General features: G+C 49.0%; 1 protein-coding gene and 1 long non-coding RNA gene across 10 annotated transcripts in view; one reads left to right on the forward strand and one right to left on the reverse strand.

The window, feature by feature from the left end:
* LOC120889714 (uncharacterized) overlaps window positions 1-5,752 on the forward strand; it is a 30,701-nt gene extending 24,949 nt beyond the window's left edge. For all 3 annotated transcript variants that reach the window (XR_013437922.1, XR_013437921.1, XR_013437923.1), the window contains one exon: window positions 808-5,752. This is a non-coding gene — a long non-coding RNA (uncharacterized LOC120889714). The remainder of the gene's footprint in view (window positions 1-807) is intronic.
* A 2,448-nt stretch (window positions 5,753-8,200) lies between these two features.
* Fxyd6 (FXYD domain containing ion transport regulator 6) overlaps window positions 8,201-14,379 on the reverse strand; it is a 31,016-nt gene continuing 24,837 nt past the window's right edge. For 2 of the 7 annotated variants that reach the window (XM_005328312.5, XM_040285295.2), the window contains exons 2-8: window positions 13,946-14,008; window positions 13,272-13,307; window positions 13,073-13,147; window positions 12,457-12,493; window positions 11,680-11,729; window positions 11,179-11,228; window positions 8,201-9,501 (exon numbers count right to left, since the gene is read on the reverse strand). In XM_005328312.5, coding sequence (XP_005328369.1) covers window positions 11,200-11,228; window positions 11,680-11,729; window positions 12,457-12,493; window positions 13,073-13,147; window positions 13,272-13,307; window positions 13,946-14,003 — 285 coding nt within the window. In that variant the 5' untranslated portion in view covers window positions 14,004-14,008 and the 3' untranslated portion in view covers window positions 8,201-9,501; window positions 11,179-11,199. Of the gene's footprint in view, window positions 9,502-11,178; window positions 11,229-11,679; window positions 11,730-12,456; window positions 12,494-13,072; window positions 13,148-13,271; window positions 13,311-13,945; window positions 14,009-14,379 lie in introns of all 7 variants that reach the window. The other 5 variants (XM_005328311.5, XM_040285293.2, XM_040285297.2 and 2 more) reach the window with 4 other exon arrangements.

The following is a 14,379-nucleotide window of genomic DNA, read 5'->3' on the forward strand; positions in this document are numbered from 1 at the left end:
AGAGGCCTTCCCAAAGACAGGACTCGCCAGTCCCACCTGCCCTGGGCTTGGCAGGGTCTGCATGTCAGAGTCCCCAGCCTTGAAGTCTAGGCTCCCAGATCAATCCCTCTCGGTTTTGGCTCACAGCTGAATGGGGCTTTGAGGGGGCTGGAGCCAGAAACCCCTACAAAGCTCCGACCCCTGGCTCCCATTCATCCTCAGGTGCGTGGCGCGTGTGCCTACTGCACAGGGATGGTGGTGGCTCTTCTAGGCAACATTTGTGACACGCTGGCTCCTGTCGCCTGCTTTGCCTACAGATGCCAGCTCACTGGGGTCTTATATGGTAGGGCTGGGAGGAAGGAGGTGGGCCCCAAAGGGTCCGTTCCTTAAGTGTTGGCTTCAAGATGGCCCCAACTATGGGGCACAGAGGTCCTGGGAGCTGCCAAAGGGCAATGTACTCTAGAGTCAAAGTCACTAGCTGGTGACAAGGTCAAACCCATTCCACCCGCCTCCCCCACAGCGAATACCCTGGAGAGAAATGCATTCTTGACTTTCCTCAGAACTCATGCCTGGCGTTCACCTGGAACCAAGGCCATTGCTCAGCAGTGGCCCTTCCCTCTAGAAGCTCTCCTTCCCCGTCCCCTCCAGCAAGCCTTCCCCTCACCGCCTTCCCTGCCTCCACCGCCTCTGGAACCCGCAGACGGGACTCCAAGGGCTCGCCTGTGGCTTTGCAGTCTCTCTTTTCACTTATTGCACAAATCGCAGAGTCTCTCCGGCCTCTGGGAGGGCTGGATCGTGGTTATCGGTTCATCCTTCTTATCTTTACAGAACCCGGCTTTCCTGACATAGCAACAATCCCATCCCTGTCCTGGTTCCAGAGAATTCCAAAGATCTGCCTTGCTCTTCCCGACAACTCACCTAGGCAACCTTTGTGGCTGCTATTAACAGGGGGTGGGAACTGCAGGGGAGATGGGCCAAGGATGACGCTGGACCCACATCTAACAGACAGGAGGCCCTGCTGGCCGGGAGAGAGGAGATAAGGAGCCGACGGCGATGTTGGATTGATAACGTGATTCCCGCAGGTGGGAATTTTAAAGTGTTTTTATGTCATAGAATCATTTGACCCAGGGAGGAACAAGAAGCAGATGAATCCACTTTGCTGTTGAGAACACTGAGGCTCCATGACCTTCCAGAGCCACACAGCTAGCAGGAGGCCCTGCCTAGCCTGTGGAGGAAGATCCGCCCGCTGCAGGAAGGAACTGACGGGGCTCCAGGAGAGAGGGGCAGGCGAGCCCAGGGGCAGGAGCCCACCCCACAGCCCCACCACACCGAGCCCTTCAAGACATCTGGTCCCAGCATCCCCTGCCTGCTGTCCCTGCTTTGGCAGCTGCCCACGGGGCTGGGGCCGGCTCCATAAAATCAATAGTTGGTTGGCTTGAGCTGGCTGAGTCTGCCCCCCGGAGCTCAGGTGTGACGGCAATGAATCACGCTAATGGCAGGAGGTGACCGTTCCTTCTCTTTGTGGCCTGGAGACAGGTATTTCCAAAGCTCCTGCCCTGGCTCAGGCAAACACACATGACCTCTCTTTTCTTTCCTGGGCCCTGGGTAAAGCAGAGTAGCCAGGGACAAAGTGGGGTGAACCAGACAGAGCTGGAGAGCTCCCCCCCACCTCATCCTGCCAGTGCCCCTGCCAGCCTGGGATCCCGGCCGGCACGGCCCTCCCTCCCTGGAGGAGAGGACAAGTGTGTGGTGACCTTGGGGTATGTGTCAGTCTTCCCCACTACCCTCCCTGCTGCTGGCACACTGCCTCAGCCTCTTCCGAGAACAATCTGGCAAGTTCTAAAATCTACAAACTGCAAAAAACCCAGAGAGATGGGAGGGCCATAGCCCCTGGAGGCCCACGAGGCAAACTGACCTGACTGGAGTGAGATGGAATCTCAGTGTAGTTTTAATTTGAATTTCTCTAATTGCTAGAGACGTTGAACATCTTTACATATTTGTTGATGAGTGTATTTTTTCTTCTGTGAAGTGTCTCTTCAGTTCCTTTGCCCAATTATTGATTGGGTTATTTGGGGTTTTGTTTGTTTGTTTAAAGTTTTTTGAGTGCTTTATATATCTGGGATTAATGCTGTATCTGAGGTGCATGTGGTAAAGATTTTCTCCCATTCTGTAGGCTCTCTCTTCATGTTATTTTTGTTTTGCTGTACATAAGCTTTTTAGTTTGATATGATCCCATTTATTGATTCTTAATTTTACTCCTTGTGCTTTTGGAATCTTTTTGGAGAATTCAGTTCCTAAGCCAACATGATATAGACTTGGCCTACTTTTTCCATTAGACACAGGGTCTCTGGTCTAATTCCTAGGTCCTTATTCCACTTAGAGTTGAGTTTTATGCATGATGAGAGATAGGGGTTAAATTTAATTTTGCTACATGTGGATCCCCAGATCTCCAGTTTTCCCAGCACCATTTGTTGAAGAGGAAGCCATCTTTTCTCCAATGTATGTTTATGGCACCTTTGTCTAGTAAGAGATAACTGTATTTATGTGGTTTTGCCTCTGTGTCTTCTGTACCACTGGTCTTCATTTCGGTTTTGGTGCCAATTCCATGCTGTTTTTGTTACTAAAGCTCTGTAGTATAGTTTGAGGTCTCTATGGTGACGCTTCCTGCTTCACTTTTCTTGCTGAGAATTGCTTTGGCTATTCTGGGCCTCTTGTTTTTCCAAATAAATTTCATGACTGCTTTTTCTATTTCTATGAAGAATGTCATCAGAACCTTAATAGGAATTCCACTAAGTCTGTATAGCACTTTTGGTAGCATGGCCATTTTGACAATATTAATTCTGCTTATCCAAGAACATGGGAGATCTTTCCATCTTCTAAGTTCTTCTTCAATATCTTTCCTTAGAGTGCTGTAGTTTTCATTATAGAAGTCTTTCACCTCTTTTTGTTAGACTGATTCCCAAATATTTTATTTTGTTTGAATGGGATAGTTTTCCTAATTTCTCTTTCAGTTGATTTGTCACTGATAGATAGGAATACCATTGATTTATGGGTGTTAATTTTATATCCTGCTACTTTGCTGAATTCGAGTTCTTGAAGTTTTTTGATGGAGTCTTTTGAGTCTTCTAAATATAGAACCATGTCATCAGCAAATAGGCATAGTTTGAGTTCTTCTTTTCCTATTTGTATCCCTTTAATTTCTTTCTTCTGACTAATTGCTCTGGCTAGGGTTTCCAGAACTATGCTGAACAGAAGTGGTGAAAGAGGGCATCCCTGTCTTGCTCTAGGTTTTAGAGGGAATGCTTTAATTTTTCTCCATTTAGAATGATATTGGCCTTGGGTTTGGCATATATAGATTTTACAATGAGGTATGTTCTTACTATCCTTAATTTTTCTAATGTTTTGAGCATGAAAGTATGCAATGAACTTTCCAAATGCTTTTTTCGTGTCTATTGAAATAATCATGTGATTCTTGTCTTTAAGTCTATTGATGTGACGATTGATTTATGTATGTTGGACCAGCCTTGCATCCCTGGTATGAACCCAACTTGAACATGGTGCACTATCTTTTTAGTGTTTTTTAATGTGATTTGCCAGTCTTTTGTTAAGAATTTTTGCATCTATGTTCATCAGGGATATTGGTCTGAGATTTTCTTTCCTTGATGTATCTTTGTTTGGTTTTGCTATCAGGTTGATACTAGCTTCATAGAATGAGTTGGAAGGGTTCCCTCCTTTTATATCTCATGGAATAATTTGAGGAGGGTAAGTGTTAGTTCTTCTTTGAAGATCTGGTACAACTTGGCTGAGAATCTTTCTGGTCCTCGGCTTTTCTTTCTTGGTCGACTTTTGATGATGTCTTCAGTTTCATTGAAATTGATCTGTTTAAATTTTCTATGTCCTCCTGATTCAATTTGGGCAGGTCATATGTCTTTACAAATTTTTCAATATCCTCAGGTTTTTCTACTTTATTAGAGTATAAATTTTCAAAATAGTTTCTGATTATCATCTGTATTTCATAAGTGTCCATTGTGACATTTTCTTTTTCATCATGAATTTTAGTAATCTGAGTTTTCTATCTCTTTGTTCCATTGGCTAAGAGTCTATCAGTTTTATTTAGTTTTTCAAAGAAAGAACTTTTTGTTTTATTGATTTTTTTTTGGATTGTTTCTTTTGTTTCAATTTCATTGATTTCAGATCTGATTTTAATTATTTCCTGTTTTCTACCGCTTTTGGTGTTGATTTGTTCTTTTTATCTAGGTCTTTGAGATGTAATGTTAGGTTACTTATTTGTTGACTTTCTATTATTTTAATGAATGAGCTCAATGCAATGAACTTTCCTCTTAGCACTACCTTCACAGTGTCCCAGAGATTTTGATGTGTTATATCACTATTCTTATTTACCTCTAAGTATTTTTTAATTCCATCCGATTTCTTCTGCTATCCATTTGTCATTCAAGAACATATTATTTTGTCTCCATGTGTTAAAGTAGCTTCTATTTTTTTAATTCTTAATTTTTTCTTTAGTTGTAGAAATGCCTTTATTTTTTAATTTATTTTTATGTGATACTAAGGATCGAACCCAGTGCCTCACATGTGCTAGGCAAGTGCTCTACCACTGAGCTACAGCCCCAGTCCAGTAGCTTCTATTTTTTATCACTGATTTCTAATTTCATTACATTATGATCTGATAGAATGCAAGGTATTATCTATATTTGTTTGTATTTGCTAAGAGTTGCTTTGTGGCCTATTTTAGAGAATGATTCATGTGCGGATGAGAAGAAAGTGTATTCAATCATTGATATATTTGTATTTTTGGAGTCCTGTAAATCTCCTATATTTGATTTTCCATTTCATTCTTTAGGTAAATTTTCTGTTATTATTTCATTGAAAAGGTTGTGCATTCCTTCTGTTTATATCTCCAAATCTTCATCTATCCCAATAAATCTTAAATTTGGTCTTTTCAGGTTATCCCATGTTTCTTGGAAGTTCTGTTCATGGTCTCTTAACATCTTTCCTCCATGGTCAACTTTGTTTTCAAGATTATGTATTTTGTCTTCATTGCCTGAGCCTCTGTCTTCCAAGTGGTCTAGCCTATTGGTGATGCTTCCCAGTGAATTCTTAATTTGGCTGATTCCTTCATTTTCAGTATTCTTGCTTGATTTTTTTAGAATCTCTCTCTTTATTGAAGTGATCTTTGACTCTTTCACTCCTTATATCATCTCTTATCTCACAGATCAGTTTAACTAAATAAATTGTAAATTCCTTCTCTGACATTTCTTCCACTGAGGTGTCAATGGATTCTGTTATTGAAGTATTTTGGTTCATTTGGGTGATATGTTCCCTTGCTTTCATGCTGTTAGTGTGTCTACCCATCTAACAGTATGGATCTGAGGCAATAGAGTTTCTACTCTGTGGACTTACAGTGTCCCTGAAGGTTTCCAGTACCTCACTGTTTAGGGAGAGATAGATAATAACAACAACCAATGCAAACAATATACAGCATTAAACCAAATAGTTCCTAATAAGAAGTCTACAATGTTAATTATCACAATAAACAGAAATGATAGATCAGTTATTGCCTATAATAAAAAACAGCAAGTTTGCAAAAGGGTTTACAGTTTCAAATGGTGGACAGGGAGAGAACGGAATGATGTAGAATGTGATGATTATGAGGAAGGAGAGAAGGTAGATGTAAAAACTTAAAGGAACGGGTGAAAGAACAATAGAGATTAGCTGTTAGCAGAAGAAAAGAAAGAAAGAGAGTTGAGGAAAACAGGTGAGAGAAGAAATATATCAATGTAAAGTTAAAGAATTCTTTCAGATGGACCAGGGAAAGGAAAAATTGTGCTCTATATGTGTACTAGAAATTTTGAAATGCATTCTGCTGTCATGTATAACAAATTAGAATAAATAAATAAATTTAAATAAAATTTTGAAAAAAAAGAATTCTTTCAGTTGGATTTCAAAAGATTCTCAGCTTCTCAGCAACATTGGGTGGGGTCGTCTGGAGCGAGATGGTCCACCCTCTGGATTGCTGGAGTGGGAGAGGTCATCCTGGAGGTGGAATTCCAGAGGCAGGGGTTAGGCCTAAGTGGGCTCCAGGCTCTTTGCGGAATGCCAATTGGTCTGGAGATTTTAAATCAGCGTACCTCCAGGGCCCAGCAATTGCTGGTCCACACTGGAAGACTGTACCCCAGGGATCTCTCCTGGTTTTCACTTGTGTGGTGGAGCCAATTCTTAGTCCAGTAGGGCACCTGTGGACCCCCCATTTCCTGGTCTCAGCTTCAGCCTCTAAACTCAATCTCTGCCCCACTCCCTTTCAAATTCAGGCCAGACACATCTCTCCCAGCGGTCCTGCCAGCAGGGAGAAGGAGAGCTGGGGGGTTTCCATGACCAGTAGTCCCCTGTGTAAACCTCTCTCACGTCTGATTTTCTCCCTGTCACCTAAGCACACTCTATGTAGTGCAGTGTGTATTTGCCGGGGCCTGTATTTCAGGCCAAACTTCGGTTTGCCAGGAATTGGCCCCCTCCGCTGCTGGCTCCTGTGCCATGGCTGCAAAATGGTTCCTTCCTCTGTCCTCCACATGCCACCTGGAGAGATGGGGGCTTCTTTCTCACTCAAGAATATCGCAGTGTGTCTTTCAGTTCCGCCAGGCAGTGTCTGTGATCTCCCAAACTCTCGGTACCCAGACACACCTGTGGCTTCCTAAAACATGCAGGTCCCTTTGATTCCCTTTCCATCTACTTTGCTGGCCCAGGGACTGCTCTGGCCTGTGCCTCTGGCCCCAGCAGTGGCTGTGGTGCTGGAGATTTCTCCCTGAGCCCCAAATCTGCTTTGAATGTCCAGTTTTAAATTCCAGTAAAGTCCCACCCCCTTTTTTTGGTTCACCCACCTTGCAAGACGCTGCCTGTCTGCTTTCTTGGTTTCATGTCATGGAGCAGCTAGGAAAGCAACCCTGTCTATTCAGCCACCTTCAAAGTCTCCAGATGCGAGTTCTAAGTGAGTTGGTCCATGTGAAATCTCTAGCCCAGCATGTGATAAGTGCTCAGTAAACGTCAGTTTACTGTTATGATTTTATTATTATCATTTTGATTTGTGTTTTTGTTCTTTATGTGTCTTATGTCACCACATGGACCTCCACAGAACAGTCCAGCTCGTTCATGCCCTAAAGGGACAGCCACGCTGCAGATGGGGGCCACGTGAACCATCAGATCATCCCTCCCTTCACCCGAATGCCAGTTCCTCCTGAAGGAGTCGGTGTCACACAGCTCTATGGACACAGCCTGGGCTCTACCCTAGTTCCTCTATCTGCCAGCTGCACGGCCTGGACCAGTCTCAAATATGTATATCAGAAAGAATCTGCAAAATCAGCAGAAAATCACCAGGGACTGTCCTGCTGTCAGATTAAGGCTGGGTTCCCAGGAGAACTAACTGGCCAAGTGTGAACAAGTCGTCACACATCTGCTAGTCACAACCCCCACTGAACTTCCTTAAACTCATTTTGTAGTTTTGTTTTTCATAATACCCGAGGGAGGCTTCTGAAATCTGTTGAGCACGGGGCCTGTGAGGGTCTCGGGGGCTGTGCTCTGAAATGCTGCAGACCCAGGAACTCCTATCCCCAGGATTTCATGAGGTGCAGTCCTTAGCTTGTTGACCAAGTCTACCTGGGACCAGGGATATTTTTCGCTGCCATGATCATTGGGCTGACAAACTTAACTTTGATCTCAACTATAAGCTTCAGTCTCTTCAGCAACCTGAGGGGTGAATGGATATAAAATCAGGACAGGGAAAGGCCCCAAGCAGGTTCAGGGGAGGCCAGGGAGTAGCTGGGCCTGGCCAAGTCCCTCACAACTGTTCCTTGAGGTTCTGTGGTTCTAAACAGCTCACGGAATTCAGACAGAGGCTATGAGGGCCAGTGAGCACCTGGTCAATGCACTGTGACACCTTTCTCCTCCGAGGCTGTGCGTATCACAGGACCTGTCGTGGGGTGCAGCCTGAGCCCAGCGACCTGGGAGCAGGTGGGGAGGAAGAGGAAGAGAGAGGCAGAGACTGGAGAGGGACCACCGGTCAAAGCAGCTGAAGTAGCCCCCCTCTCCCTGGCTGGCTCTCCAGCCTTGGCTTCCTCCCCTGAGCAGGGTCAGTCTCCCTGCGGCCCTTGAAGTTCCACAGCCCTACACATACTCCAGTTCTTTCACAGAAAGGGAAGCACCTCAGAGCCACTAGGAAACAACGATGTGTTTTATTTCTTTCTTTCTGTTGAGAGGACAGATCACAAGACAGAGAACAGCAGTCCTGGTCACGCATCAAGGTTTGGTTAGTTTCCACAAACGCAATGGACGGGTGGGGCAGGGTCTGGCCGAGTTCCACTCTTATGACCTTCAACTTCTTGCCACTGCTCTCCAGCAGGGCCTCGTGGAGCCCTGCTGCGTCTCCAACCTGCAACACAGCCGTGGCCTCACACATCACTCCAACACTCACACTCCAGTCAACAGGCAGAGGAAGGACGAAGGAGCTGCCCCTGCTCCCCGGACAAGGGGACCTGGGCAGAGAAGCAAAGACCTCCCACTCTCCCCGTCACCCATCCCATCTCCACAGGCTGGCCCCAACAGAACAGGACTCCCTCAGCTGTCACCTGCCAGTGACCCAACTCCAGGATGAGAGTCTAAGCCCAGACTGATATCTGAGAAGCAGGTTAGATGGGACAGAGTGAGAGGGTTCCAGAGCCCCTGGGTTATTGCTGAGAAGATATGCAAGGGGCACATTCCCCAGGGGTGGAATAGAAGCCCTGGGCCTGGAATCCCTGGGTACTCTGCCAAGGGGCAGGCAGATGGGGGCTCCATGGTGCAGGACCCAAGAGGAAAGAGGCCATGGAAGGGCGGAGGCCGCCTGACAGCAACCTTGGCTCAACAGCAACTTCTTCCCACCTCCAATAGCTAAGAGGCCTTCCAGGCACGCGGGTCAGGGTGGAATATGGGAGTGAGGATCTCGCGAAAGGAGTGAAGAGTGCGTGAGGAGCAATGATAGAAAACTTCCCCAGCCCAGGATAGTTGGGAGCTGGGGACTCCTGCCCGGGCACCTACTCTACCCTCATCCCTAAATCAGGAGGAGGGATTGGGCTCTCAGGGGAAAAGCGAACTCCAGGAAGCAGGAAAGGATGGAGAGCCTCGGGGAGGCAGGGAGGAGCCGATGGCAATGGCTCAGCCCCTACCCAGGAAAGCGAGTCTACAGGTCACGAATATGATACCAGCCACCAACAAGTGGCCACGAAGACCAAGTCGACAAGGCACGTGCACACACACACACACACACACACTAGGTGGGGCCCACAGGCTGCAGGTGGGGAAGCCAGGTTAGTTGCATCATGATGTAGAGGACCGGGATTAGTGGGCACAGGAAGGGCACAAGGGACACACACAAGTCTTGGCTTCTCCTGGGGGAGGGTCTATTGTGGGGGTGGCTGCTTTCTGAAGCATCGCCATCTGCATCTGAAGGTTGGAGCAGCTGCCTTCAGGTTCTGGAGGCTGAGAAGGGACAGAATTTAAATGAAAACAGAGCTCAGCTCCTTCACCTGCCCCGCTCCCACCTCGGCGCAGCCCCCTTGCCCACTGAAATTTCAGAAATGACATTCCTTCCAAGCTCTACTCTCCAACGAAGCCAGGTCAGGCCTGAGAGGCTGGGAAAGGGGTGAGGGCATCAGAGGGGCTGGTTCTCCCAGGGGACAGCAGCTGGTCAATGGGGAAGGCAAACCCTAATACCTGGGACTACCCCCACCATCAGTGGCTCATGGCCTAAGGCTTGGGAGAAAAGGGGTTTTGAGAAAGACCTGGAAGAAGGACGTGGGGGGGGGGCAGAACATTCCATTCTGAGGCTGCCTCCTTTGAGCCTTCCCACCCTATCCCACACCCTCAGTGTGCCCAGCCAGCTGTGAGGAAGAGGACAGAACACCGAGCTCTGGGGTAACTCCTGCCTCCTGGGCTGTGCACTCTGACCTTCCCCAGCTTAGGCGGCCACCTGCCTTCAAGAGCCCCATCCTGAAGATGAGTGCAAGGCTCTGCCTGCCACGGGCTGTTGGGAGGGTGCACTAGCACTTAGGAAAGGAGTCACAGCAGCCCGCAGGAGCTCCGGGTAACAATCGCAGGCAGCGTAGCAGAAATCTCTTTGAACTTGGAGTTTAGGACAAAGTTATGAGCTTGTCTGTTATGGCTTGTTTGTACGGGGAGGGGAGGGCACTAGTGAACTGGCAGAAGACGGGCTTTTTTTGCCCTGGGATATTCCAGGGTCCGCCAGAAAGGGACACAGACGGGACAGAGGGTGCGGCGGGATGGCCTTAACCTACAGCCACAGAGACCCATGTAAAGCTCCAGCCCGTCCCCTTCTATCCAAATGGGTATTTTCTGTGATCTCAGTTTTTCATCCACAAAATGGGGTCGGCCCCACGTGTCCTGTCCACTTCTGGTGGCTCCAGGGAGCCCGTGTGTGTGGCTGGCCCTGAAGATGGGAAAGCAGTCGCCAGTCACGACCTTCCCTCAGGTGCCTCCCCGAGGAGCAGCAGAAATGGCTGCTGAAGCCATGCAGGAAAATGGTGTCCCTCAATGTGGAGAAGTGACAATGCCAGCCTGGGGGCCGTGGTCACATACTATTAGACCTACTTTTGAAGAGGGCTGGAAAATTTCATAATAAAATGTTTTCTATTTTTGTCTTTTTTTCCTCTGTTCTTTTTAGATACATACGAGTATCTAAATACATACATATCGTTCGTACATACAGAGAGTGCACTCTGACATCTGATGACGTGCACGGAGCACAGCTTAATCCAACCAGGACCCCATTCTTGATGGTGGACATCACAGTAAACTGTTTGGTTTTTGACTCATCATTGGAGGCCATTATTTTGAAGCTACTGTGATATGGGAGTGTTTCCACGTTGTGCCTGGGTGGCAGCCGCGATGGTGCCCTAGGAGGCTGGGCGCGGGCCGGGTGGGAGTACGAGTCCCCGCGCTCACTGAGTGCAGGTGGGGACACCTCGGAGTGTCATGGATTGGACTGTCCTGTTGTCCTTTTCATACCTCTGGAAGAGCTCCTTGGAGCAGGAACTGTCCACTGGAAAAGCTAGCCCAGTACTCCTGCCTCACGGCCCTGCCCAGCTCAGTGAGGACAGGGATGGGGACAGTGGAAGACCCGGGCACAGAGTAGCTCACCTTCCCTCGGGAAGCTGCTCCTCAATTCTCTGCTTTCTGGGGCTCCGCTGCTGGAAAGAAAAACAGACAGATGGGGTGAAGGACGCCCTCCGGAGGGCAACCCCCTACAGAAGGGGCGCCTGTGTCCCACACGTGGGAGTCCCAGTCACACAGAGTGGGTGTGATTTCCTGCTCTGCTACTTGCTGGTTAGGGGAACCTGGGCCTCTGAGACTTGGGCCGTAAGACGTGGTAGTGGGGCCTACCTCCTGGGGCTACGTGCACGTTACATGAGATGACGTCTGTGCCCGACAAGAAGCAGGTGCTCTGTAAATAGCAACTGTCACTAGTAGTGGCCTGTTTGGTGCAGGTTAAGGAGCAATGTCAGAGTCCTCTCCTGGCACTATGGGAGCTTGTCTGGAGGGCCCTCAGGCCATGGGTCCTGGCAATAGTCCCTCCTGGGCCACACAACAACCCTCTCCTGTCCCCTCTGTTCCACTGGGCAGGTGGTCATGGACAGTTACCGTTTGCAGTGATGAGGTTCTCCACCTGGGCTTCCTCGTCCCCTGGAGCCCTGTGGAAAAGAGACACAGAGCCCCATCAGAGGTCTCCAGGCAAACCCAGGAGCATCACCACGCTCCTTGCTGGAGCAGAGCCACCTGGGACCTGTCCCTCCAAGTCCTCTGAGCACTCTCTACGGGGTGGAGGGAAGATGGGGACTGAAAAGCTCAGAGTCAGAGAGAACTTACAGGCACCCTTCAGCCTCAGTCCCCAAGAGAAGTACTAGGAGGGGTGGCCCAGGGCCAGGGGGGCTTAGATGTGCCCTGCCACAGAATCTGGGCTTCTGAGATCCAGAGCCGCCCTTGGCCAGGGTGGGAGTTTTGTGGGAAGACAGGAAGGCCCCGTGTCGATGCAGCCACGGAGCCTTACAGAGAGGTGAGCAGCAGGGACACAGTCTTGGGTCCTGTAGAAAGGACCTGGGCCTCAAGAGAGACCACGAGGCCCTCTTCTTCCCTTCTCCCAAGTCCAGCTGTTCCACAGGCTCCAGATGAGTTTCCAGCACCTTCTATCCCACCCCCGCTCCCCCATATACATCACTGGCTAAGCGTCAAGGTTTTGGCCTCTCTTTTGCCCCTAAGTCAACTGTAATTATCAAATTGATATCCGTACATCCCCCCCACACACACACACTCTCCTTCCAGACAAGAGACCAGGAGAATACCCGTTGAGGTCATACACCAGGGACCCCTCCCTGTCCCTCCTAGTGTCATCCCAGATGGCCACGGGTGTGGCATCCTTACCGGGGCTTCTGATTGAAACTGCACTTGCACCTGCGACCTGAAAGGCAAAGAAATCATCCAAGGTCACAGTCCTGGCCTGGCCACAGTAGAGCTGCCCTGAGGCCACACAGGATGCAGGACTACGTTCATGGTCCCTAGACTTGGGCAGTGCACCTTGAACGGCTGTATGCTGCAACCCTAGACTGGAGCAGGGTTCCTCAGAGGCCACGGTTGTACGTTCCACAGCTGGAACGTGGACACAACACCGTGCACTTGACTGTGGACCTGCAAGGGCACTGTGCAGACCAGGCTTGTATGGAAAAAAACAAACACAGGGCCATGTCTCTTGGAGCCCACTGGGGACAGCAACTGTCTCCTTTCTCCTGTGACTGTCCTGCTCATGCCCAATGGATACAGGACTGGGAGAGCTACCCTGCCCATTCTTATCTATGCTTATATTCACCTACATAGTCTTTGTTCATGCTTAACTGTTTTACTGAGCACTTACTATGTGCCCAGACCCATGCCCAGCTCCGTATTAGGTCCTGGAGATGATGTGGAGGGCAGAGTCAGAAAGGCCAGGCCTTATGCTGTTCCCACCTGCTTAGCAGCCACAGAAAACAAGAAATGAACTTACTTAGGATAAGAAGGATCCCAACCGAGAAGAGGACCACAGCAAACACCAATCCTCCGATCCTCAGGGTCTGGTAGTCTGCCAAAGGAACCAGGGGTGAGAGAGGGAGAAGAGGCAGGGAACCAGAGCATGCCTGTCCCTCCCTGGATGGTACTGCACCTCGCTCTCCCTCCCTACGCCCAGGGTTGCTGAGGCTGCTCACCATAATGAAAAGGGTCCTTTTCTTTCTCCTGCTCAGCTGCTGCAAAAGTAAACAGACATGGTCAAGACAGCCGCACACGCTGGACTACCTTGTCTTAACTCACAGATCTCAGTCCCCACAGAGGTTCCTGGGAATGACATCCTGGGAATGCATGAGTGGAGGGCCTGCTGGGGTCAGGGCCAACCTGAGGGTCAAGGCCAGGTACAGCTCAGAGCCGGTGAGCTCTGCATTTAGACTTCTTCTTTTTCTTCTTCTTCTTCTTTTCCCCCTTGCATCATTCCCCAAAGGCAGGGTCGGTCATCCTTTTGTGACAGAGGGGGAAACTGAGACCAAGGAAGGACTCATGATTTGCATAAGGCCAGAACTGGTTAGTTATGGTCCAGATCCTACAGGTATGTTTTTAAGGTTCAGCCCAAAAGTCCTGAGGTGGCTCTGAGGGCTTAAAGGAAAGCAGGTTCAGCTGGACCTGTGAGGGGAAGAGGTGGACAAGGCGATGACAGTCTGTGAGGATCTGTCTTTCCCAGACTTTCTCTGCTGACTGAAAAGACGAGCCTCTGATTAAACATGAGGGATCTGAGAGCCCTCCTACCCTCAGGTCCCAAAAGACCAGAATCTTCCATGAGAAGGAGCTACGGCTGCCATCTTAGCAGGACCAAGCCCTAGATGGTACTTACCACTGGCCAGGACTGTGGGAGCCAGCAGGCTGCACAGAAAGATCAGCACTACCTCCATGGCGTCTGGGGACAGAGGGAGGAAGATATTATTCCCTGGACTGGAGAAGACCCTCCAACCATCAACCCGATCCAGGGTGAGTCAAATCCACAGTTGTCCTCTGAGCTCTCAGGACCTGGGAGAGTTCAAACCACCTAGGCCGAAGCAGTTGATACGGACCTGACTCTCACAGAATGCTCTGCACGCACTGATTCAATTAACAGAACTGAATTAGAACAATCAGCAGCTACTGCGACTAACCCATGCTCCCAGAGGCGAGGGAACTGAGTAACTCCTCCGCTGCCCCCAGGGCCAATGCGGTAACATCGCCAGGACCGTGAAGAGGATCTCATCGGTGTGCTCCTCTCAGGCCACCCTTCTGTGGCTATCCCTCGTT

This window comes from Ictidomys tridecemlineatus, chromosome 4, assembly GCF_052094955.1.
Source record: "Ictidomys tridecemlineatus isolate mIctTri1 chromosome 4, mIctTri1.hap1, whole genome shotgun sequence".
In the NCBI taxonomy this organism is placed as follows: Eukaryota; Metazoa; Chordata; class Mammalia; order Rodentia; family Sciuridae; genus Ictidomys; species Ictidomys tridecemlineatus.